The 25,380-nt window shown below is 59.1% G+C and overlaps 1 protein-coding gene across 7 annotated transcripts; it reads right to left on the bottom strand.

The window, feature by feature from the left end:
• Nucleotides 1-3,989: 3,989 nt before the first annotated feature.
• Nucleotides 3,990-17,686, bottom strand: LOC105605761 (tumor necrosis factor alpha-induced protein 2-like). Of its 7 annotated transcripts, XM_060401953.1 has the most exons (14): nucleotides 17,639-17,686; nucleotides 16,638-16,766; nucleotides 15,727-15,829; nucleotides 14,506-14,866; nucleotides 13,578-14,217; nucleotides 10,980-11,094; nucleotides 10,747-10,869; nucleotides 10,481-10,581; nucleotides 9,796-9,894; nucleotides 9,075-9,198; nucleotides 7,963-8,085; nucleotides 7,651-7,806; nucleotides 7,345-7,466; nucleotides 3,990-5,725 (listed from the first exon to the last, which is right to left on the bottom strand). In XM_060401953.1, exons 4-14 carry the CDS (start codon nucleotides 14,849-14,851, stop codon nucleotides 5,584-5,586), a joined length of 2,091 nt encoding a protein of 696 aa, XP_060257936.1. In that variant the 5' UTR covers nucleotides 14,852-14,866; nucleotides 15,727-15,829; nucleotides 16,638-16,766; nucleotides 17,639-17,686; the 3' UTR covers nucleotides 3,990-5,583. The 7 variants fall into 7 exon arrangements, 6 of the variants coding, with proteins under 6 accessions (XP_060257936.1, XP_060257935.1, XP_042091493.1 ...); XM_060401952.1 differs by lacking the exon at nucleotides 15,727-15,829; XM_042235559.1 differs by lacking the exon at nucleotides 15,727-15,829 and having other exon boundaries at nucleotides 17,537-17,656.
• Nucleotides 17,687-25,380: the final 7,694 nt, after the last annotated feature.

Raw genomic sequence — 25,380 nt, 5'->3', positions numbered from 1 at the left:
CAAATTGTCAACATCCACTGGATCATGGAAAAAGCAAGAGAGTTCCAGAAGAACATCTATTTCTGCTTTATTGACTATGCCAAAGCCTTTGACTGTGTGGATCACAATAAACTGTGCAAAATTCTGAGAGAGATGGGAATACCAGACCACCTGACCTGCCTCTTGAGAAATCTGTATACAGGTCAGGAAGCAACAGTTAGAACTGGACATGGAACAACAGACTGGTTCCAAATAGGAAAAGGAGTACGTCAAGGCTGTATATTGTCACTCTGCTTATTTAACTTCTATGCAGAGTACATCATGAGAAACGCTGGACTGGAAGACGCACAAGCTGGAATGAAGATTGCTGGGAGAAATATCAATAACCTCAGATATGCAGATGACACCACCCTTATGGCAGAAAGTGAAGAGGAACTAAAAAGCCTCTTGATGAAAGTGAAAGAGAAGAGTGAAAAAGTTGGCTTAAAGCTCAACATTCAGAAAACGAAGATCATGGTGTCTGGTCCCATCACTTCATGGGAAATAGATGAGGAAACAGTTGAAACAGTGTCAGACTTTATATTTGGGGGCTCCAAAATCACTGCAGATGGTGACTGCAGCCATGAAATTAAAATACGCTTACTCCTTGGAAGAAAAGTTATGACCAGCCTAGATAGCATATTCAAAAGCAGAGACATTACTTTGCCAACAAAGGTCCGTCTAGTCAAGGCTATGGTTTTCCAGTAGTCATGTATGGATGTGAGAGTTGGACTGTGAAGAAGGCTGAGCACTGAAGAATTGATGCTTTTGAACTATGGTGTTGGAGAAGACTCTTGAGAGTCCCTTGGACTGCAAGGAGATCCAACCAGTCCATTCTGAAGATCAGCCCTGGGATTTCTTTGGAAGGAATGATGCTAAAGCTGAAGCTTCAGTACTTTGGCCACCTCATGCAAAGAGTTGACTCATTGGAAAAGACTCTGCTGCTGGGAAGGATGGGGGCAGGAGGAGAAGGGGACGACCGAGGATGAGATGGCTGGATGGCATCACCGACTCAATGGACGTGAGTCTGAGTGAACTCCGGGAGTTGGTGATGGACAGGGAGGCCTGGCGTGCTGGGGTTCATGGGGTTGCAAAGAGTCAGACACGACTGAGCAACTGAACTGAACTGAACTGAATCAATCTGTTAAGTTCACTGATTACAAAATAAATGTCTGTACAAAACTCTTAGATTAACACTTTGTGCCCAGGACCTTATAAGAGAATTTTTATAGGAAAAGGTCTGATTCACAATATTGGCTAAAACCATGAAAAGCCTAGTAACAAGTTTGAACAGAATTGTTTAAGACCTATATGACAGCAACTCAGTAGAGAATGCTTTAAACTAAAAATCAAGGAGGAGGACCAGAATTCACAGGTAGAGTGAAAGGGGCTGCCTGCGGTGGTGAGGGTGGCAGAGGCAGAGACCTGACTTTTTAATTAAGAGCTTAGAACTGTTCTTTGATTTTTTTGAACAATAGTTGCCTTGCTGTCCTGGTAAAAATATAAATTTAAACTTAAAAATTTCACAGGACACAACAAATTTGGTGAGGAGTTACAAGATAATTTTGAAACCTTGGAATACATTTTTAAAAATATTCAAATGTCCTTGAGAAATTTTGTGCTAAGTTACAGTCACACCAATCGTGGGTGCATGTCTTAATTCCCAACACTTTTTTCATGTAACCCTGGGAGTGAGTGTCATCTAAGGAGTGAGGCACCTAGGGCACCAATTTCATGTGCAGGCTTGGTTTTCGTGATCCTGAGATGAGCACCTCTTTAAATTTTGTGTCCTGGTGCTTCACTGTTTGATCCTGGTCCTACCCGTGATTGTGTCCCTGGGCAACTGCAAAGATTACTGCCACCATGAAGACTTGAAAGAAGCAGGAATGGGAATGCCTATTACGTTCCCACACACCTGACTAGCCAGCTTAGCCTGTGCAGATGTTGGATGGATCTGGGAGAAGGACTCTGGACTGTGAGAAATGGAATCAGGCGGTGACTCCACTTGTACCTGCTGTCCCAGATGTAGCAGGTTTACTGGGGCAAATCACAACGGCCCTGGCACTAGGCATGTGACTATTAGACTCGTCATTGTCTTCTTCTCTGTACTGATTATCAGGGACCATCAGAAACAGTTTGCTTTTACCTGGCAGGACCAGCAGTATACCTTAACAATGTTGCCTCTAAACTCTGTAAATTCTCCTGCTCTCTGCCACAGTATATTCCACAGAGATCTCTACTATCTTTCTTACTATTTGTAACCGGTGCTTTTTCAAAAGCTGAGGAAAACTTTTAATTTGCATATGAGTCACCTAGGAATTCTTCCTTTATGAATTCTAATCCAGAAAGTCTAAGGCAGGCATTCTGCATTTCTAAAAATGTTCAGGGGAATGCCATGTTGCCAATCTTTTGTCTACTCTTGATAGTATCAAGGTCTTAACACACTGACTTTTTAAAATACAGTCACACAAAAACACAAAAATTTTCTGTTTTAATCTATGCTTAGCTTGCTTTTTGCAGAAAGAAATTCTTTTTTACATTGTGGTAATATATGCATAACATAAAACTTCCTGTTTTAACCGATTTTAAGTATACAGTTTAGGAGCACTGAGTACATTTATGCTGTTATGCAACCATCACCACCAACTATCTTGAGAATTTTTTTCTTCTTGCAAAACTGAAACTCAGTTCCCATTAAATAATAACTCCCCATTCCCTCCTCATCCTAGCCCCTCACAACCACTATTGTATTTTTCATCTCTATGAATTGATCTTATTCAACTGATCATTACAACTGGTCGACCCATTGATGACATCATGCTGATTAGATCTGATAAACAGGAAATAGGAAGTACTTCAGATACATTAATAAGATACATGTGAACTATAGGATGCGTGATAACCACTGCCCCACCAAAAAAATTTAGGGGCCTGTGATTTTAAATTTCTGGGAGTTATTTGGTATGGAGATTTTTAAAACATCCCCTCTAAGATGAAAGGGAAATTGCTGCATGTTTTACCAGCTACCATGAAAAAAGGGCTTCCCTTTTGGCTCACCTAGTAAAGAATCTGCCTGCAATGTGGACCACTGGGTTTGATCCCTGGGCTGGCAAGATCCCCTGGAGAAGGGAAAGGCCACCCAGTCCAGTATTCTGGCCTAGAGAATTCCATGGACTGTATAGTCCATGCTGTTGCAAAGAGTTGGACACGACTGAATGACCTTCACTTTCATGAAAAAAAAAAAGAGGCAAATTCTTGGTAGGTCTTTTTAGACTTTGGAAGCAACACATCTTGGTGTGCTGTGAGATGACCCATCTGCAGAGTTCCCTGTTGGTAGACAGTTTCAAGCAGAGACCAGAGCCCACACTCGGAGCTCAGCCTGGGGTGGCCTGTCCCGACCTCCCCTGGGTGCTCGCCACGATCAGTGGGTCCATCCCACCCGCATTTCATCCCAAAGGGCCTTCCCTCTGGCTCTAGCCGCTGATGTCCAGGCCTCTCCAGCTGGACCCCAGACTCCGTCCGCCCACTGTCATCCGTCCTCCGGTCGTCCCACCCCCCAGCTGTCTGGAATGAGTTCACCAAGGTTCCCCTTTGCCTCCCAGGGACTCTGCCCTTCTGCAAATCCTGGGCCAGGATGGGGTGTGGAGGAGAGCTGGGCCAGCTGTGATCACAGCTGGGCCCTTCAAGGTCAGTTCCAGGAATACAAGAGCCAGTTCCCGCTGGGCCCGAAACACAGAGCTGAAATGTCGCTGTCCCCCTCTTCTGTAAAGGACTGTGGGGGAAGTCAGACAGGTTCGTGATCACCACCTCCAGATGAGGAAACTGAAGGGTGAAGTGAGAGGCCTTGGCCCACAGCAGACCCTCCCAAACGTCACGCTCACAGTGAGTGGTGGGCAGGAGGCGCTTGGGGACAGAGTCTGCCAGACCCCAAGAGGCTGAGAAAGCCTTTCCCAAGAGAAATCACTCCACAGTCACTTTTGAAATCAGCTTTATATTAAGCTATGAAAACCAAGAGTTTGTTCTTAAAAAAACATACAAAAGCATACTATCAAAAAATAATAATAACCTCAAACCTGCAAACTTCTACAAATGTACAAAGGCCTTCCTGAACCATTTACACGGGCCAATTTCTGGCCACAGTACCTGGAAAAAGGGGGACAAGTCCAGGAGAGCCGGCTACAAACCCAGTCACAGAGGGGCGTTCCCGCAGGCACAGGCTGGGTGGGTCACGCCTGCATCTCAACTGCCCCAGGCCGAGGAGGGTGAGTGAACCTTTGCTTTCCTGGGGAGGATAAGGCACTCCACAGGGTGAAGGCTGTGGTGGGCAAAATAATGTCCACCCCATAAAGATGCTCACATCCTAATCCCTGGGCCTCTGACTATGTTAGTTTCCACAGCAGAGGAATTAAGGCTGTCAGGTGGAATTAATAATCAGCTGATCTTAACATCAGAAGAGGATCCTGGAGTGCCTGGGTAGGTCAAAGGTCATTGTCTGGTGGGTTAAAGGTCACCACCAGGGGCGAGTAGGAGAGCAGTGCTGAGATGCAAAAGGGATTTGACAGGCCGCTGCTGGTTTTGGAAATGGAAGGGGCCCATGAACCAAGAAACTTGGGAGGCTGGCCTCTAAAAACGAAAAAGCAAGGAACTTCCTCGCCAGAGTTTCCAGAGGAACCGCCTGGCTCAGCCCACCAGACCCACGTCAGATTGCTGACCTTCACAACTGAAAACAAGTTCTTGTTTTAGGCTCCCAAGCTGTGGAAGTTTGTTGGATTGGCAACAGGAAACTGAACCAGAGGCCAAGGGGTCAGAGGTCAAGATGGTCCTGCCCTGACCTCAGCCTGACTTCCAGGGAGGACCCACAGATGCATCCCTGGGTCGGCCCCTTGTCGGGGGAGGCAGAGCTCGAGAAAACCCAGCAGGTCCTGGCCATCCCAGGCCCATCCTCAGGGGACACCGAGGGGAATGAGAGGGGTCGGGGGCTCGGACACTGGCTTTGCCCCACTTGCCCTGTCATCCCACAGGCCCTTTTCCAGTCCCCCCCACCTTCCCAGACAGGAGCTCATCTTCCCCTTTCTCCTCCAGCTCTTCCTTCTGCTGTACTCACAGGCTGAGGCCGGCTCAACGCAGCCCTGGACCAGAGCAGGCAGGAGGGGTGAGGCTCGGGCCTGCTCAGGAGCTGGGGAGGCCGGAGACCCAGCCTGAGCAGGGCGGTCCTCAGGCAGGTGTGGCAGGACCTCACGGACAGGCGGTGATCCCGGAGCTGGGTCCCCGAGCCACACACCCTCTTGACCCCTCCTTCAGGGAATGCAAGCTCCACTCTCATCCACAGAGGTTCCCCTCACGGCTCCTGCCCCACAGGAGGGGGGTCAACACATCATGGCTTGTCCAGTTCCAGCGGCCCAGGGGCCCACACCTCGGCCAGGCCTGGGCAGAAGCAGCAGCAGAACTCAGGACTCCCAGAGGGGCTGCCTGGGGCTGTGACGCTGGTGCTGGTCTCACGGCCTCAAACGGAGTGGTATCCCATGCTCGCCAGGCGCTCCTAAGGAGGTCAGGCCGTAGAAAAAGCTAACCAACCTTTATAAGCGAAAATAGAGCCTTGGAGGGCTCGTGTGCCCCCGTGTTGATGTCTAGAATGCTCCGGATGCTCTTGGCGTCACTGCTGGACAGGTTCCCTTTGATGGCCAGGATGGCACTCAGGTGGCCCTTGCTGGTAAAGACAGGGTCCCGTCAGTCTGGCCCGCTCACCAACATCCCTGCTCACACCCCTTTCCCAGCTCCCCAGACTCCTGGCTGGAGCCACAGGGCCCAGCAGCCAACCCCCTGCCCACAAGTGTGCCCTGCTCTGCTTAACCCACTGCGCTTGGGCGGCACGGGCCACAGTGCCTCCAGACGGTGCCAAGCTCCTGCCCGGTCCAGCCTTTGCACTGGCTGTTCCTCCCAGAATGCTCGTCCCCAGGCCCTTGAGGTAACCAGCTCCTTCTCACCCCTTAGCACTGAGCTAACATGTTACCTCCCCGTCAAGAAGCTGCCTGCCAGTGCAGGAGACACGGGTTCGACCCCGGATCTGGGAAGATCCCAAATACCACCGAGCAGCTAAGCCCATGGACCAGAGCTACTGAGCCTGTGCTCATGAGCCCTCAAGCCCGCGCTCCGCAACGAGAGAAGTTACTACCATGAGAAGCCCGGGCACTGCAACTCGAGAGCAGTCCCCACTTGCTGCAACTAGAGAAAAGCTCACGCAGCAGCAAAGACCCAGCACAGCCCAAAGTAAACAGTAAAGCTTAGAACAAGCCTCCTCCCCAGAGAGGATTTTCCAGCTCTAAAGTCAGCACCTCCCGCCACTCACAACCTTGGTTAAACAATCTTTAAAACTTGCTAATAGTACTCCTTCGCCGGATGACCTCCTCATTGCTAACCCTCATCTGACTGTCAGAAGGCCTGGTGTGCCTTGTACCTCCTTGCATCCTGGTGCCTAAACAGAGCCGGTAGCTAGCAGGAGACCACTTGATAACTGTTCGTGGGCTGGGTGGATACAAGGATCCGTGAATGGATAGATGATAGGGGGACAGGTGGATGACTAGATGGGTGGATGGATGGATAGATGGAAGGACGGACAGATGGGTAGATGAGTGCCTGACCAGATGGCTGGATAGCTAGATGGGCGTCCAGATGGGTAAGCAGGGGCCTGTATGATGGGTAGATGGACGGGTGAGTCTGTAACTGGATGGGTGGCTGAACAGGTGGACCAGATCAGCCAGCAGCTGGACCAGGCTATGCTGGGACAGGCCGACCACACCAGAGGACTCAACCCACAGAGACTGCTGCCCTGACTCACCAGATCCTCAGGCAGTCAGGGATTGAGCCTCCACTCTAGAACAGAGGCCCCAGGACACAGGTCAAGCCTCAGAGGATCCCTAGGCTGACCGGCGGACCGCAGCTTCACTACGGACGTGCCACGGCCTCCAGCAGGTCCCTGGTCCCTCTGGTCTTGGATCCCCCTCTGAAGGAAAGGCTCATGCGGTATGGAGCCAGATGCCTGGCTTTGTTATCTCAGCTCTACGACTGACCAGCCACGTTACCCTGGACACATTCCTCACACCCCCCAGGTCCCATCTGGACGATGGAGGTAAAGAATGTCAGCTCTAGCAAGCGGCAGCGAGGACCGAGTGAACAGCCGCTGTAAAGATCTGGGCACAGTGGCCAGTATCTATCTGCGCTCTGTCCACCCTCAGGGAGTCACTCTGCACCCCTCTCAAGCCTCCAACTGCAGCGGGGAACCACGGGACCACGCTGCCTTCCCCGGGTCCTGGAGGCCCCGGCTCTCACCTGAAGTCAGGGTACAAGGTGGCGTACGTGGCCACCTCGATCTTGATGGCACTGGGGTCTTGCAGACGAATGATCTCGGCAAGCGTGGGGAGGGCGTGGTGCAGCCAGGTGGCCCGGGAGCCCTGTGGGCACAGGCTTGTTGAGAGAGGCTGGCCCTGCCCGGAAGCGCGCCCGGGGGCCAGAGAGGCTCGGGTTGGACCTCATCAGGTTTGGAGAGGCCCAGAGGGGCGGTCCTAGCCCATGAAGAGCTTGGAGCAGGAGGGCAGCCCACCGCCACGGGAGGGTGCGGGGTGGGCAGGGGCTTACGCTCTGGGTGCAGAACTGCTGGATGTGCTGGGCGTTGGCCTGGACGAGCCCCGCCAGCTGCTGCTGCTGCTCCGCTGTCTTGAGGACCAGGCGCCGCTTGCAGAGGCGGGTGACGTACTCCTTCACCAGGTGCAGGTGGACCGCCTCCAGCAGCTCCTGGGTGGGCGAGCGGGCAGGGCCATGGGAACCCACCACCTCCCCGAAGGCCAGGTCCAGGGAGGGGCGGATGCCAGAGCGAAAAAGCGCATCCGGGTGTGCCCACACACACGCCTGCCTGCGTGTCCCCCCACTGGCAGCCCAGCACCCCCTCACCTCTCGGAAGCAGTCCTGCAGCTCTGAGAACTCAGGCATCCTCTCGGCCACGGTGGAGACGATTTCCTCCAGGGTCTGCTGGGTGGCAGCCCAGCGGGTCCTCGTGAACCTCTTGAACAGCGGCTGCGAGAGAGGGTCAGGCTGTGTGGCCACACCCGGCAGAGGCAGGGCCTGCCCAGTAGACACGCACGCACAGATACATGCGGGGCCGGGACAGGGGTCAGGTTATATTAAACACTCCTCGGGCACTCCAGCAGGAAGTGGAGGCCGGGTTTGCGTCCCCTTCTCCAAGGCTGACCAGCCAGGACTGCCATCTGCCTGCCCTGAGGCCTTCTCCACCATCTCCCTCCTTAAATAAATAAATTCCTGCATAAACACAGCCCTGTGCTTGGCTGGGCCTATGATGATGATGACCCTGCCAAGTCATCCAGGGTCACCGCCTGGCCACCCGCAGCCGCAGGGCACTGGGGTGAAGGGGGGCTCCCCCGGATGGCAGGCAGGAGTGCCCCCTCTCCCTCCCCTAGGACCCCCGCCTCCTCCTGGGGTACAGGCACTAAGGGTCTCTGGGGATGCCCTGGCCCCCGCAGATGTGGCGGGAGCCGCCAGAGGCTCTGAGTGTCCTGGCTGGGAGGCAGGGTCGGGCAGGAGGGTCTGGGGGCGTCAGGGGAAACTACAGGCAAGCTTGAGGACTAGGTGGAGTCCTCAAACAGGGAGGGGCTCTGAGGCTTCTTGTTCGCACCCCAGGGCAATCCCGAGGCTGAAGGAGGGGGTGACTTCAACATCACGGGGGCCACCAGCCTCCTTGAATCTGCCCAATGCTGAGACTTCCTCCAGCCAGGTCTTCATTTCTGCTGCCCAATGCCCCACCCCACCCTCCCAGGCCCTCCCTCAGCCCCCCATCACTAGACTCAGCATGTGCCACCGACCCCTCCTCCCCAGGCCCTCCCCAGCACCGCCACCACTAGACTCAGCATGTGCTGCTGACCCCCCCAACCCCTCCCCAGCAACCCCACCACTAGACTCAGCACGTGCTGCTGACCACCCCCTAGGCCCTCTCCCAAAGAACCCAGCACTAGACTTAGCAAATGCCGCGGGGCAGGAGGCTGGACTACCTTCAGGTCCCCAAACAGGTTCTGGAGCAGAGTATCAAAGCCGTGGCTTTTTAGCTCATTCAGGGGCCTCAGCAGGGAGCTCCGGAGGTCTGGTGGTGTCTGCCACCTCTGCTCCACAGACATTCTGGAAGCACAGGAGGCAGGGAGGTCATGCCAGCCCCGCCCAGCCTGCAGCCCTAAATCCAGACAGCCCGGGAGCCCCAGGCGAATCTCCCTAAACCATCGCTCTAGAACCCTCCCTGGCTCCTCTGTCCCAGCAGAAGCAAGACCAAGGCACTCCATCCAGGCTCCCTAGGCGGGACCCAGCCTTCCCACCTAACACCCGCCTAACACCACATCCTGTTCTAACTGAGGACAAGTGGCTCAGCCTCTCCATAGCTCAGGGTGCTCACGGTTCAATGGACACAGTCAGTGTATCTACTTAACAAGGTTGCTGACAGGATAAATGAAACCCTGTGTGAGAGCGCCTGACCCGCCAGCACTAGACAAATGCTTGCTGTTGCCCTGTAAGCCCGGGCATTTCCTCTCTACCCTGCTCATTTTAATTCAGCATCGCTGCTTAGGCTGCTCCTCCTCCCCCATCCCAGGAACCTGCCCCCAGCCGGGCCCTCTGCACCGCCACCCCCTCCCGCCCTCCCCACCACCCGCCAGCTTTCCCCCGCCCCCTCACCAACACAGGCAGGCAGCCACAGTGACTCCCCCCACTGCCCAGCGCACTTACCGGAAAGGGAGGCAGTTGTTGATGTTAGCTATGACATTGGCCCTGTAATTTCGCAGCTGTCTGCATCGCTCCAGAAACTCATCAAAAGCGCGCTGGTAGCTGGTGGAAGGGAAAGGGCACACGTAGGAGCAGCAGAAACACTGGGACAAGGGCAGCCTCGCCGCCGCCCGGCCAGCCTCCCGCTCCACACAAGGGCCCCCAGGACACAAGCATCCCGGAACTAGCTTCACAAGCTCAGCCCGGCGCGGCCAGGGCCCCTGCAGAGTTCCTGGAGAGGGCGCTACAGAGCCCCCAGGCCCCTCTAGAGCTGCAGGCAGAAGAGGGGAGGCGGTTACCCAAGAGAACTCGGGCGCGGACTGGGGGCATCACCTGAAGGGGGGCCAGGGCCTCAGTCCCTTGCAGGGCATCTTTGCAGTTGGAGGCTGCTCTTCCCAGGGCTTTGCTGAGCGGGGTCGGGGGCGGGTGGGGGTCAGATGACCCGAGGCTCTCAGCGCCCAGGTGGGTGGTACAAGGGGGACAAGGACTCCCGCTCATAATAACAGACACCCTAGTGGCCGGGAGGGGGCGCTGGTCTAGCTAACATCCCCACCTGGGGCCCAAGGGAGGGACTGGAACTCTGAGAAAGGGGGCGGCAGGGACCCCTCAGCCCCCAGCCCTGCTCTGGGCATGTATGCTCATCACCCACCTCCTGAGGAACCTGGCCAGCTCTTCCAACAGCAAGGGCTTTATCTGCGTGCCCAGGTCCAGAGTGATGCTCTCGGCCTTGTCCTGGCCCTGGGAAATGATCTGCAGGGGTGGGGGTGGGGGGTGAAACTGAGCAGAAGCTCACCTGCTCTAGGGCTGGGGCAGGGGTGGCCATGGGTAAGACATGGAGCAAGGGGGTGTGTGCTCAGTGGCAGGCGCGTCTGCCCACAGGGATGAGGCCAGTGCGGGCAGGGCAGTGGGCGCTACCTGGATGATGTCGATGGCCAGCTCACTGTGGCAGCGGCCGTCCAGCCTCTGTGGGGCCTCATCCTTGGTCCAGCGCTCCGACTCCAGCTCCAGAGCTCGGGCTGTCAGCTCCCTTATGCTGGCCTGGAGGGGAGGAAGGGCCCTCTCAGGGTAGGGCGAAACCCACGGGGGCGTCCTTGCCAGGCTCCCTGCTTGCCCCCCTCAGCCCCGCCCGGCACTGGCCCTGGACTCACCACCTCGTTGGAGAGGAACGTGGCCTCTAGCTGCCGGATCTGGGTCTGAGGCAGGAGGGTTCCCAGTCTGACTCCCTGCAGCTCGGGCGACAGCTTGGGGCTGTTGAGGATGTCGCTGTGGGCAGAGCGGCTGGCGTGAGGAAAACCAGAGCTGTCCCCCTGTCCTGGCCAGAGCCCTGCACAGCTCAGTTGCCTTCCCTCCAGTGCCTCCCACCCCTGCCTCTCCATCTCAGTTCGATCCAGGCCCCGAACCCCGATCACCCTGCCTCCGTTCACTCTCTCCTGCGTCCACTCTTATTCCAGGTTATGCTCCCGAAACCCATCAGCCTCGAGCCACCCGGCCAGAGGCACCCCACGGCCCAGCCCCCATCTCCCGCCTGGCACACCGAAGGACCCTCCTCCCGGGCTCCCTGCCTTGCCTCCAGCAGTCCCCCCTCCCCCTGCTGCAGCAGAACCACATTTCCAGTCTGCTGGCCCTGCTCCGAGGGCTCCCCCTCCCCTTCTCACCCTCTGTCTCCTTCCCACCATCCCCCACCGTGCTCCCACTGCATCCCACCAGCCCTGCCCTGCCTTCCCCTCAGACAGGCTCTGCTGCCCCCAGAGGAGGGCCAGTCCCAGCAGGAACGGCTGTCTGCCCTTCCCCGACCTCATCCTGGATGGAGGCATATCCACCCATCCTTGTGGCGCTTCCACTGGGTCCCAGAGCCCCCTGGGGACTGCCCAGCCCTGGCACTTCCTTAGGGCCTTTGTCTGCCCGGAGGCTCAAGAATAGCCCTTTCTGCCACCCGCATCCCTCGGCCCACCAGCCTGGATGCACTGTGTCCCTTTGCTCCCCAGACTTCTGGCCACACGGACCTCCACGGAGCCACCCTGGTCTCCTCCTCTCAGGGCTCAGCGTCAGGCTGCACTGACCCCACGGGGCCCCGGGTTAAAGCCCCAGAGGTCACCGGGACAGGAAGGTGGAGCGGCAGACGGGACAGGCCCGGCACTTCCTGGTGAGTCAGGACCAACAAGAAGGAACCCGCTCGGCTGGCGGGACTCTCTGGCATCCCCTGCCCCGGGCCAGCTTCCCTGCTCTCCTTGACTCCTTACTCATCACCCCCACCTGGTCCTCATCGGGCCCCTGCTGGAGGCTGACCCACCAGCACCAACCGAGACCACTAACGTCCCTGAGAGCCTCAGACATCGCTTACAGGGTCTACACCTCCAGGCTTCCTGCAGGCTTTATGCTACAAGCGGGGCCAGCCCCGAGCCGATCCACACTGCAGGTTGTCTCTCCCCACCCAGGTTGATCAAATGAGGGACATGCTTGTTGCAGGAAAATAAGGGAAAAAAGAGGTGTCCTGCTGTTTTTTTCCTCCAGTTCTTTACCTGTTCCTGATCTGCCGTCTGTAACTAAGTTTCTTTATCAAAAGATTAAACCTGATTTGAGAATTACATGCTGCACCTATAGTCCCCTCAAAACATTCTGTATCCAGGGCTCACCTTCACAGCACCCTCTCTGCAAACCACTTCTTCGAGTTTTTCTCTCCTCTGCATTATAGAAAGAAAGTCTCACTACAGTCCACAAAAGACAATGGACCCAACAGCTGGGCCAGCAGACTGCCAGCCCCAAATTACTGGGCTACCCAACGCCAGCCTGCTGACTATTTTTGAAACAGCTGAGGAAAAGCACACAGGATCCTTACGCCTCTGTTCATCTCCAACCACACACTGCGAGCCCCCAGCTATAGGATCCCCTAGGTTCCTCATGGAGCCAAGGACACAGTTCTGGAGGCAGGAGCCTGCTGTGTTCTTGCCTCTGTCTCCAGATTTTCTTATCCAGCTTCGGTGGGCAGAGAAAGCCAAGATACTGGCAGCAACATGCTCAGGGATGCATGGGGTCTGGGTGCATCAGGGGATGCCCGGATCTGAATCCAGTTGGTACTGGGGATTCTCCATGGCAGCACCAGGCGCCTCCCAAACTGAGATCTCCAGGCCTCAGTGGCCAGAACTCAGCTCTGCCACTGGGGGACACCCTGCACAGTGGGGATTTCCCCAACAGGCCCAATGCTCCCCATCCTGCCTGGGAGTGCTCCCTCGGCCTGCTTTGAACCACACTGCTCCCAGAAGGCCTCCCAGCTCAGCCTTGGGCCATGCAGGGCTGCTCCCTTTACAGGGAACACCACCCCGCCTCTCCCTCTCCCGGCCTGTCCTCGCTCCCCTCTGCCTCACTCCCTTACTTCTGTTAGACTGTCAGTGGCCCCAGAGCAGAGCCCCTGCCTCCTGCGGCATGCAGGCCAGGTCAGGGCCCCTGCTCCTGGCCACAGCCCTTCCTGACTCTTGATCAGAGGCGGCTTCACCCCCTAACTCAGACTGGAAACTCAGGAATGAAAGATGAGGTCCTTGCCCCCATTCTCTGTGCCTCAGTTTCCCCAACTGTGGGATGCAGCTAAGGCCGGAGAGACTAAGGATTCCCGGGGCAAAGCCCCTGGAGGCCCTGCCCCTTTGATTCTAGACCCGCCTGGGCCGTTTTCCCAGCGGACTCCCTGCACTTGGTGACACCCAGGCCCTGCCCGCCCAGGGAACGCCTGCCCGGCACCCCGCGCCCGAGCTCACTTGGGGTAGAGGTTCTGCACCCAGAGCAGCAGCATGGAGGTGTCTCGCGGGCACAGCTCGAACTGCGTCAGGGCCGCCAGCTGGGCCGCGAATTCCGCGTGGTAGCTCTCGGCGTAGGCGGCCACCACGCTGAAGTCGGCGGGGGAGAGCGGCTTGAGGCGCTCCACCACGGCCTCCAGGTCCTCCTTCATGGTGCGGCCCATGTGCAGGAAGGCGCGCTCGGCCTCCGTGCGGCCCTCGGCGTCCGCGGCCGGCCGCCGGCTCAGGCGCTCCGCGGCCGCCTGCGCCACGCCGTCCCGCCACAGCTGCAGCCAGCCTCGGGGCCGCGTGGCCGCCAGCCCCGGGCTCCCCGGGGGCCCCGCCGCCGCCGCCGCCGCGCGGTCCTGGCGCTCCTGCTCGGCCAGCACGGCCAGCGCCTGGCGCAGCCGCTCGGGCGCCGCTTCCAGCGGCCGGCGCAGCAGCCCTAGCACCTGGTCGCGCAGCAGCGCATACAGCGCCTCCACCTTGCTCTGGCGCCGCACCAGCTCCTCCTCGCTCGCGAGGCCCGCCGCCGCGGCCTCCTGCAGCTCCAGCTCCAGCGCCAGCAGCGGCCCCGCCGCCTCCAGCCGCCCGCGCTCCAGGTCGGCCTTGAGCTCCTCCACTGCGGCCAGAACACGGCGTTAGCGCGGCCCGGGGTTCTGAGACCCGCTCCCCGCCCGGGTCACCTCCCAGGGGCCGAGACCCCCAAAACATGCGGGGTGTACTAGCCCGGGCAGGGGACACCAGGCTCAGATCCTGAGATCAGAGGGCAGCAGATGAAAGCAGGGACGGGAGGCCCTTCGACGCCCACGTGCCCTGCCCCCTCTGTCCTGGCTGAGCCGGGCCTCCACTCCAATGAGCCTCCATCCTGCCCAGACCCTGCCTGCATGGGGAGGAGGCTCCCGCCTACCTGTGGGCAGCTGGGCAGGCGGCCGCGGACTGGACTCAGGCTCACCCTCAGTCTCTGCTAAGCTGGGCTGACCTTTCTTCTTCCTCCCTTTGGTGAAGACGCTGAACATGGTGGCCAGGCCTTTCGACTTCTTCTTCTTCTTGCCGGCCTCTTCTTCATCCCTGTCCGCGGCCATCTCAACCTCCAGGGATGGCACTAGGTCCTCGGAGGAGGCCTCCGACATGGAGGCCTCAGACTCTGCCTCTGAGGTAGAGGGCAACTTCTGGGCACTTCTGGGGAAGTCAGGGGCCCTGGACACAGGCTGCTGGCCTGGGAGTCCTTGGAATAAGGTCAGCATCTTCAGCATCACCCCGACTCAGGCCTGCAGGTTGACCAGCGGAGGGAATGAGAGGCTCAGTGGTTGCGGGGGACTGGCCCCTGGCGCCCCAGCCCAGGCGTGCGGCCAGGTTGATCTGTTTTCACCTGTATGACCGCCAGGGCTCTGGCTGTCTCCTGGCCCAGATGGGTACCAGCAACTCAACCTTCCCCCTGGATGCGACTTCCGCAGAACCCCCAGGCCCTCCCTGAAGCTCCAGACAGAAGGGGACTTCGTTTTGGCAAATCCTTCCTTGTCAGCCCATCCTCTGGGCAGGGAGGGGGACCACAGGCTCACTGGGACTCTGGGGGAGGGGGCAGAGCTCGGCTGCTGGCCCATTGCACAGAGCGAGAACCGAGGTCCAGAACAGTCACAGGGCGCTAGAGGCTGGGCAGAGGCAGGAATCCCACCCCAGCCCCATCCTCTGATCTGCTCAGTTCTCCTTTTGACTCGTATGGCTTGGGGTCCCAGAGGAACGCGGTGAGCAGAAACAGGGCTGCTCCCGCTGGGACCACGAGGCAGGCAGGGCCAGACACCGATTATGACCCTGGGGCTCAGGTCTACAGAAACCACAGTGCCCCCTCAAGCCCTTTCCCAGGTCGGAGGGACAAGCGCAGGCCTGTCTGAGGTCACACAGCAGCTCAGACAGGAAACTCCAGCTTCCCAGCTCCACCGCACCCTGCCTGCTCCCCAACTGGGGTGACGACACCATCGCAGAAGCTTCCATTTCCTGGGCCCTTCCTGAGTGCCCATCTCATCACTTCCCCACTTGCCTTCCAGGAGGGGTGCTATTTTCCTCATCTCAAGTAACTAGCTCAGAGAGGTTTAAAACGCCCCCATGGTCAACAGCCTGGAACTCAGCTCACCAGGCACTGGGCACCGCCACCATCCAGAGAGGCAGCACCCGCCCTGGTGCCTTGACCGTGGGGGAAGCCAGGCCCGGACGGGTGGAGGGGAACGCGGCTAACCCTAAGGAAGAGAGCGGGGCAGGGCTGGGAAAGGGGAGCAGAGGGGAAGGGGCCTCCTTGGTACCTGGGGTGACCCATAACAGGGCCTGCCCCACCACCCAAGAGTAAATATACCAAGTCGTGACTCATACAGCACGGCTTCAACTCGCCCTGCAGCAGCCCTGCGAGGCACACAGGGTGATCCACCCCTGCAGAAAGGGAAACTGAGGCGGCAGGAGGTGGGGTAGGGGGTGGGATTAGGCCTGTCAGACTTTCCACATCCCCTGCTGCCTTCCCACCCGCCCAGCCACCTCCACCCATCCTCCCAGGAACGCTTCCCAAAGCCCCAAGCTTGACCAGAGCCACTCAGTGGCCAGGAAGCCGGGCTTTCTCTCCTCCCACAGCCTCACCAGATACCGGGGGCAGAGTCCTACACTGCTGGGTCTCAGCTGCCAGCCGGTGCCATTTGGACTGCGAGTTCCCCTCCAGAACCAAGCTGAGGGTCCTCCTGGGAGCCCCAAAGCCAGGGTCCCCAGGTGCAAGGCCACTAGGCACTTCTGCCCTGCCCATCCCTTCCCCCAGCATCCCTCCCAGTCCATGTCGCTTTCATGCCAGGCACCCACAGGAGCTGGTCCGGCTGGTTGGCAAGGGCCGCTCAGCCTCACCCTGGGCCCAGGCCCCACCTCTCCCCGCACACACAGCCCCTCCCCCCGCTGCCAGGGGAGGAGCAGGGCCCTCCTGGGTGGCTGCGGACCCACCGGCCTCACTTCTGCCTCACTGCCCCGCCTCCTCCGTCCCTAGGCGTGCCAGGCTCCCGCCAGCCTCCAGACCTGGTTCCTGCAGGTCCCTGCAGGGCATCACCACCTCCTCCTCGCCTCTGGGGCACAAAATCTCCTCCCGCGCCAAGGTCCGCAGCAGCCCCTTTGGCCCCCGCCCAGGCCTTCACTCTGAGGCCGCTGCTGCAGCAGAAAGAGAGACCACTGTGGGCTTGGCTGTACCATCCACTAGGGTGTAGACCAGACACCACCCTGCCTTCACAGACCTCAGTCTTCCCATCTGTGCAATGGGGAAGAGAAGCCCTCCTCACAGTGCTGCTGAAAGGAGGCTGTGAGGGGAGCACACAGCCGCATATGCTGGCCCCTGGCCAGGCCTCAGTAAGGGTCTGAGTCTTGTGTCCCAGGGTCTGTCAGGCTAACCCTGGTGGCCGGACACAGCATAAGAGGGCAGGAGAGGCATTCCTTTCAGCCGAGGCCAGTGGCTGGGCACACTCAGGCAGGAAGGGGTATGCTCCGAGTCACACCGTGTGGCCACAGCCTGGGGCACCTCCCTGGTCCGCCCAGCTCCCCCAGTTTCTATGCGGGCACACACTCTCACTCTCCTCCCCCGGGTCAGGGCTGAGGTCCAGGCCAGCCTCCCTGGTCCCTGCACGTGAGGACATTCAAGCTCGGCAGGTGAAGTGACTCGGCCTCTGTCATACAGCCAGGCGCCCCCACCCCGCCCTGGGCCACCCCCCCCTACTGCAAAGGAAGGGACACTAGGGCCCCTTCCCACAGCCCCCTCCTCCCGGCTTTCCCAGGACAGAGCCCTCTGCTGGGAGCATCTAACTCGACCCTCTGCACCCTGACGCAGCAGCTGAGCCCTAAGGCTTCAGTTTCCCTAGAAGGGCGGGCTGAGGAAGACCTGGGGTTCTCCGCGCGGGGTTCCCTCCATCGCGCCAGCCGCTCCCTACCGGGATTGGGCCGGAGACGCGGGTCGCGTCGGGGCGGGTGGGCAGCCGCGCGGAGAGTTTGGGGCGGACGCACCGGACGCACCGCGAGCGCAGGTCACTTACTGTGTCCGGGCCGAGCCTGTCGCCTCAGAGCCGGGCGCCGCCTGAAATAGACGCAGGCTCCACCCCCGTCGGGCCGGCCCGCCCCGCCCGCCGTCCCCGCGGAAAACCCCCGGGCGGAGGCCAAAGCCCAGAGAGTGTGATGGGGGCTGCCCGGGTCCCCGCGCCCGGGGCCGCGCGTGCGCCCCCTGAGCGAGGCGAAGCCTGCCAAGCTGGGGTGTCCGGGAAGGGCTCACTCTCTCCCACCAGCCTGGGCGGGGTGTCGGGGCTGGCTGTCGCCAAGCCTGAGTGGGGCCCCAGACCCGCACCCCCCAGCGGACAGTATGGGTTCGGTGCTGACCCATTGTCCGACAACAGCTGCTGATTGGCTGACTGGAAGGGGCTCTGCACTCAGAACCACTTTCAAGCGTCACAGAGCCAGCACCTCGGGCAGCTCAGAGGACCTCCTAGCAACCCAGCTCACCCCCAACTGTGGGGAGTCCGCTTCCTCCCGCGGGGTACTGGGGACTGTCCCACCTGACTCTGAGGCTGACCGCTCGGAGGATCACCCCTTCCAGAAAGAGTGTTCACACCCTGAGGGTCACTGTGGCCACACACATCCTTGGGGAGGAGGCTCCCTAAGGGACCGGGTGCTGGTCAGCCTTTGACAGAGCACCCGCGCTGGTGCCTGGCATACACTCTCATTGCCCAGGCTTCCTTAAAAAGGGGAAATGGCTCACAAAAGTGAGTGACTTGCCCGAGGTCACACAGGCAGTAAATGGGGGTCCGAACCCACACCCAGGCCTGCAGGACTCCCACTGAAGCGCTTCCCCTTTCTGGGACCCAAGCTGGGTCAGACCATGCTCCTAAAGGTGCCAGGTGGGGGTCCCAACAGCTCAGGCTTGAGTCTCACTCAGCCTGGCTTCCTCCTCACTTGGTATGGCCTTCAGCAGGTCACATTGCTTTCTGGGCCTCAGTTTCCCATCTGAGGCCTGTTTCTCTGGGTCAGTCAAGGGGCCGGAGGGGAGCTGGGAAAGAGGACCTCTTCCTTGTTTCACATCCTAGAAATTCCTGCCCTCTGAAAACGACCTTGCAGCTCAGGAATTTCCCGTCTGGGCACTGACTTCCTTTTTGCTCCTTAACAGAGCTTCTGCTCCTCCCTCCCTTTTGTGTGCCCCCATCCCCCCTCCCCTCTGGTTCCCTGCTCCCCCTGGAAACTGGGCTCAAAGCTCTGCAGCCTGGGAGGCACGGCCAAGTGGGCAAGGCAGGGGGGAGATGGGAGTGCCCCTTGGAACTGAGAACTTCCTCTTCCTCCTTGGGAAAGGCGGCTGGGGGCCAGTTTGGGGCTTGGACATCGATCCTGTCTCTGGACAGTGTAGGAGGGGGTTGGGGGGGGTGTTGTTGTGGGAAGAGGGGGCTTCAGGAGGCTGGAGTAAGCCAGACTCTAGCCCCTTCTCGCCTGTGGCCTCAGGGGCGACATTTTTTAGATCTGAAACAACAGTCACAGGGGGTCATTCCAGCTGCTCCCAGTGCGTCGAGTGGAAGACTGAAGGACTGCCCGCAACCACAGCAAGTCCATCCAGCCAGAGAGGGTAATGAGGCCACGACCCAAGGGGTCCTGGCCCACTGCCTCCGTGGCTGTCTGCCGTGGCCTCATTGGGCAATCCCCAGTCCTCCCTGCCAGCCTCCTTTTCTAACCCCAGATTGGGAAATCGCTGGAGAATCCAAAGTGCTCTGGGTCATGGAGGAGGGGACAGCGTCAGGCTCACAGACCCACCACCCCCTCAGAGCTCCAGACCCTGATGGGCAGGGGCAGGAAGAACACGCCCGGGCAGGCTAGGCACCCCCTTACCCAGCTGCCATGATGCCCTCAGTCCCTCCCTGGGGCTTCACCCGGGCTCCAGGCTGCAACCAGGGCATGGGAGACGCTGCCTCGCCCTCCTGTGGCAGTCACTTCCCCTTTCCCTGAGTTCTGGCATGAGGGTCAAGGGTCACGTCCTGTGAAGCCCCCAGCTCAAGGGCAACCCTCTAACAATAGGGCTGCGTGGAGAGCCAAGGGGTGTGACCGTCAGTGGGGCCCAGGGGGCAGGAGCTATTCTTACTTCCTCTTGACAGATGAGGAAACAGTCCTCAGGAGACCAGACACTTCCAGAAGGAGCCAAAGGCCAGCCAAGAATTCCACCCTCAGCAGGAAATGAGCATCAGATGGGAGTTGGGAGTGTCCCTGGTCAGCTGCTGTTCCATTACCCTCCTCCCCAGGGGGCTGGGGCTCAGGCTGCAGGCCGGTTCCACCTGGCAGGAGGCCAGCAGGCAGGGGTGGACTGGCAGCAGACCCCCCCAAGTCCAGCCCAGACGTCAAGTGCCCCTACACCTGGCCCAGAGCTGTGGTCCGCTCTTTGCATGCAACCCAGGACTTGGGAGGCCCCGGACACCACATGCCTTCCGTCCGCTTGGAAATGACAGGTGACTTCTCTTACTGTTGTAGAATCCACGTAACCTAATGCCCCGTTTGGACCACTGTAAGTCCACAGTGCAGTGGCAGTGAGTCACACGCTGTTAGGCAGCCGTCACCACCATCCAGCTCCAGGACTCTTTTCACTTTGCAACACTGAAACGCCACACTCATTAAACACGACCTCCCCTTTCTCAGCCTCCCTCCAGCCTGGCATCCGTCAGTCTACTTCCCATCTCTCTAAACCTGACCACTCAAAGTAGCTCATACAAGTGGAATCCAACGGACAGCGTTTGTCCTTTCGTGGCCGGCTTACATAACTTCGCATAAGATCCTCAAGGGTCATCCGTGCTGCGGCATGTGTCAGAATGTCCTTCCTTTTAAAGCTTGAATAGCGTTTCACTGTTTATCTTTTCATCTGTCCCCAGACACCTGGGTTGCTGCCACCTCTTGGCTGTTGTGAATAATGCTGCTGTGAGCCTGGGAACTCAACCAGCCCTGCCAGACCCTGCTTGGGGTTCTTTTGATTAGACAGCTGACTTGTGTCCCCCTCCACAGGCATCAGGCTCTTTCCTAAGTGCTTTGTATGCGTTAACTGGTTGCAGCAGACAATCTGATGAAATGGGTGCTCCTTAATTATCTCCTTTCCACAGACGAAGAAATCAAGGCACAGATAGGTCCAGTCACGTGACGTTCATTGGTGGAGCTGCGAGCCCGCACTAAACATATTGTTGTGATTCGGTCGTTCATGCGTCTTCCACGGTTTGCAACCCCACGGCAACCCTGCAGCACACCAGGCTTCCCTGTCCTTCACTATCCTGGAATTTGCTCCAACTCATGTCCATTGAGTCAATAAAGCCATCCAACCATCTCATCCTGTCACCCTTTTCTGCCCTCCATCTTTCTCAGCATCAGGGTCTTTTCCAATGAGTGTGCTGCTGCTTAGCCCCCTAATGTCGATCAGAGCGTCCCAGGTGGCTCAGGGGTAAAGAACCCACCTGCTAATGCAGGAGACTCAGGAGACATGGATTCGCTCCCTGAGTCAGGACAATCCTCTGGAGGAGGAAATGACAACCCACTCCAGGATTCTTGCCTGGAGAATCCCATGGACAGAGAAGCCTGGCGGGCTCCAGTCCATTGGGTTACAAAGAGTCAGATAGGGCTGAGTACGCGCACACACACAGATCAACTGAAATACAGCTTGATGCATTTAAGTCAGATGCAAGGAAGGACTGTCTGCCGGGCAAGGAAGCTCAGATGCAGAAATGGAAGGCTTTTTTTTTTTTTTTTTTTTCTGCCCTCTACTCCTTTTTCATCTTTGAAAAAAAGAAGTATTTCCCAATCTGTTTCATGACCTCGTGTGGTCGGTTAATTTGAGTCTCCGCCCTCAGCCTGCGCGGCAGCAGGAGGGGCTGACAGGGGCCAGAGAATATAACGCCGGTGGTGTGTGCTGATCGTCCTCCCTCGATTCCCTCTCCCGCAGCTCCCAGGGCGAGGGGGAGGGGAAGGCAGAAGGGCGCGCATCCTGCCACAGGGCTCGGCAGGTGCAAGAAAGCCCGGTGCGTGCGGGATGGGACTGGAACACACCGGGCCTGTGGGTCGCTGGGTCTGGCCGCCCTGGACCACCGGGCGGGAGGGCAGGGCCGAGGGCGGGGCTCCTACACGGCCCCGCCCACTTCCCTTCCGGCGATGACTTGGCGCTTCCCAGGCCCCAGCTCCGCTGGCGCACTGCTTCTCTCCTGGACCCTTGCTGGGGCCTCTAGTTTCTTGGGGCTGTCCCCGCTCGCTCCCGAAGTGCACTGGGCAGAGCCATGGGATCCTCTGTTGACAGGTGAGGAAACCGAGCCTTGGACGCAACAAGTGGACGCAAAAAGCGGAGGCCTTGAGGCTGGGATCTCTGCTGCCATCCAGCCTCCCCCAAAGGGGAAGTCACTTGCTCAGGGTCATTGGCAGCTGCGCCTGACCTTGGCCCGAGTCTCCTGACCACCCGAGGACCACGGGATGGTCAGGTCAGCTGACCAGGAGCCACCCTCCCAGGACCGCCCCTCCCAGGAGAGCCCCCATCGGGGCAGGTGCATGCAGACAGGCAGTGTCCTCCCAGGTCCCCTCGAAGCTGTCTGCTTGTTAACAGCCCACCCTTCCTCCAGAGAGGAAGCCAGGCCCTGCACTCCTTTCTGTGTTTGCCTGATGGGGAAAATGAGGCCTGAGGAGAAAGAGCTGGAGGTGCTAGAGGTGGGTGGGGCCACATGGGACAAAGCAGGGCCCGCTGGGCATAAGGACCCCAATCCCAGTGGCCTGCTAAGGATGGCACCACCTCCAGGGCACCAGGGAATCTCCACACTGGCCCCAGTGGCCTGGGCTCTTTCCTAAAAGGCCCTGGCTTTCCACAGCAGTTTTTGGCGGTGATGCAAATTGACCTACTTCAGACCCGGGGCTGCCCAGGCTCTTCTCCTCCACGGCACAGTTTCCGGGAAAACAGCCTTGCTCCACAAACAGTCCCACCAGGGACAGAGCGGGTCATGTGGCAGGCGCTCTGGGAATCCCAGTGCTGCGCAGGGCGGCGAGGGAACCTGCCCCAAACCACCACCGGGCCTTCCCCTTCCTCTAGTCCGATGCTGGAACACCTCTCATCAGGGAGCTCTGCCCTTTCCTCTTTGGAGAGGGGGGCACGATGGTGGGGGCTCAGGCACGGAGACCATTTGGGCCCTGGGGCATCCCACCACCTCCATCTATGGTTCCTGATTTTGGCTGAACTGAGCAGTTTGTGGGGGCTCAGTTCCCCTGAGGAGGGATGGAACCCAAGCCCTTGGCAGTGAAAGTGCAGAGTCTTAACCACTGGACCGCCGGGAAGTCCCCCATCTGGGGCTTCAGACACATTGCTTCACCCCTTTGGCCTCAATCCTTTCTAGAAACAGAGCAGACACTCACTTAGGGGGCTGCCAGACAGGGCTTCAAGGAACGGGTGCATCTAAATAGCAATAACTGCCATCCTGAGGGAGTGCAGACAGGCAGGCTGGGCCTTGTCCCACACATTTGCACTTTCTCCCGTAATGCTCCCCACATTATACCAGGAGCTGGGGCCCAGAGAGGTGGAGTAAGCTGCCCAACGTCACACAGCTAGCAAGGTGCAGAGCTGGGCTCCCAGCCCAGAGGTGTCTGAATCCAGAGCCTAATCCTTTTTTTTTTTAAATTTAAATACAGTTGATTTACAATTGATCTGCAATCAACTAATCTATATTAATTTTGATCGCCCTGCCCAGTACAAGGGCACAGGCCAGCCACCCAGCGCTCCACACTGGGAGACGGCTGGGGAAGCACCATCTAGTTCAGGGCTGCCTAGTCCCAGCTCCTCCCCCCGGGCCAATGGACGGTGGGCAGACATTGACCTCGGTGGGAGGGGGACCCTCTGACCTGCTGGAGGTCCCTAAAGGACTCTGAGGTAGTAAAGGAGGAGGTGAGAGATGGGACAGCTGGCCCTGGGGACCCCCTCCCCCCCTGGGGCAGCTATGGGGGCTCTGTGAGGACTGCATCCTGGCCGCCGAGGGGGCCGCCCACGTGTCCAGGGGCCCCATGAAGTCCAGGAAGGAAGGGGCCAGGGTCAGCAGACCAGGGAGGAGGACAGAGAGGCTGCACAGGCACGGAGGTGGCAGGCCGACTGCCCCCCCTTGCGCCCCAGCTGCAGGGTCTCTGGCCGATCCCACCTACCCTTGACCTCCACTCCTGCTGGGCACAGCCTCCCAGCATCTCCTGTGTCACAGAGGAGGGGACCCAGCCTCAGAGAGGACTGGGCCGGCTCACCTGCTGCAGGAGACAGCAGCTGAGACCCGAACACCCTTGAGCAGGGCTGGCCCCAGGCTGGGCGGAGGGCCACAGAGGGAACACACCCAGGTGGAGTGAGGGGGACACCAGGTCCCTCCTGTCGCCCAGGCTGTCTTGGGTCAGCAGATTGGTTTCCTGTCCTTGAAGCTGAGCGTCCTGCCTTGGGCAGGCTGGCCCCCGCACCCTCTCACCCCCAGCCTCATCAAGGAGCCACAGGCTCAGGGCCAGAGACAACCCTCCACCCACAAAGGAGCCCCAGGAAATGTGGGCAATGGTGAAGCCAAGCTGAGCCCAAGGGGGAAGAGCAGGGGGCCGCGCAGGGGGAAGGTAGTGGCCAGGCTAGGTGTGGCCTGGGACCCGCGCTCTGGGGGCACGCAGGATGTCCTGCTGCACAGAGGAACAGACACTGGGCAAGCCCCCCCCTCCCACCATCCCTGGGCACTGACAGGGGCTGGCACATTCCAGAAACACACACATACATGAACACACACACACATGCACACACGCTTCCTTATCAGCCAGACAACCTGGTCCTCAAGTCCGGAAGCAGCTCGGAGAGCCAGCCCTCTCCCCCCAGTGCTTGGCCTGGACAATAGAATGGCCAGGGAAACACTCGGCTCTTCGTGAGGCCTCCTGGGACCTGGTGGTGGGCAGGGTCCTGAGCATAGCCTCCCAGCCCGGGACAGGATGGCCAATGGCCAGGGCCCTGGACCCGAGCCAGCCGGGGTGCCCTGGCCTCGGTCCTGCCTGCAGTCCCCGGCCTCCCTGGCTGCACCCCTCATAGGAGCTGCCGTCTAGCCTCCTATTCACCCCAACTCAGCCTTGGGAAGCGGACCCCAGCCCCTCACGCTCTGCTGGGCTCACAGGAACACAGCCGGGGCACACAGAGCCGCCTGGGCATGGAGGGTCCTGCCAGGAAAACCCTGCCTTTCTGGCTCTGGGCCTGGGTCTCCGCCTACAGCCTTCCCGCTGCCTCTCACAGGCTGCTTAGCCCCCGCTTCCCCCGCCTCCCCGGGGGTGTTCCCCACTCACGGGCCCCACCCACCTCAGGACTCACTGACAGAGCCCCCTAGCCCTGCACCCAGGGTCTTTTCTGCTTCTTCGTGCCAGGCCCATGGGAACATGGGCTCACGGGTCCCAGACCTGGCTTTATGGCAGGCCCTTGCTTCACTCCTCCTGGCCTGGGAGGCACAGGCAGCACCCCCATTTCGCAGCTGGAAAACACAGGTGCAGAGAGCTGACGAAACCTGCCTACAGCCTCTGACTGGAAAGCAAGTGGCAGAACAAGGACTACGCCTGGCTCAGAAACCAGCCCGGGACCCTCTGCCTGCAGCCCAGGGGCTCAGGCAGCGCCAGGCCTGTCAGTCAGAGCCGGGGTCAGGGCTGCAGGAGGGGTCTCCTTGAGGGGCCGGGAACGCAAAGCTGTCGGGGGTGGCAGGGGCTCCCCGTGGAGAAGCTGGCCAGGACCAGACCAGGGCAAGCCTTCCTGTAGCAC

Source organism: Ovis aries, chromosome 18 (genome assembly GCF_016772045.2).
Source record: "Ovis aries strain OAR_USU_Benz2616 breed Rambouillet chromosome 18, ARS-UI_Ramb_v3.0, whole genome shotgun sequence".
Lineage (NCBI taxonomy): Eukaryota > Metazoa > Chordata > Mammalia > Artiodactyla > Bovidae > Ovis > Ovis aries.
This window is presented reverse-complemented; position numbering and strand designations above follow the sequence as displayed.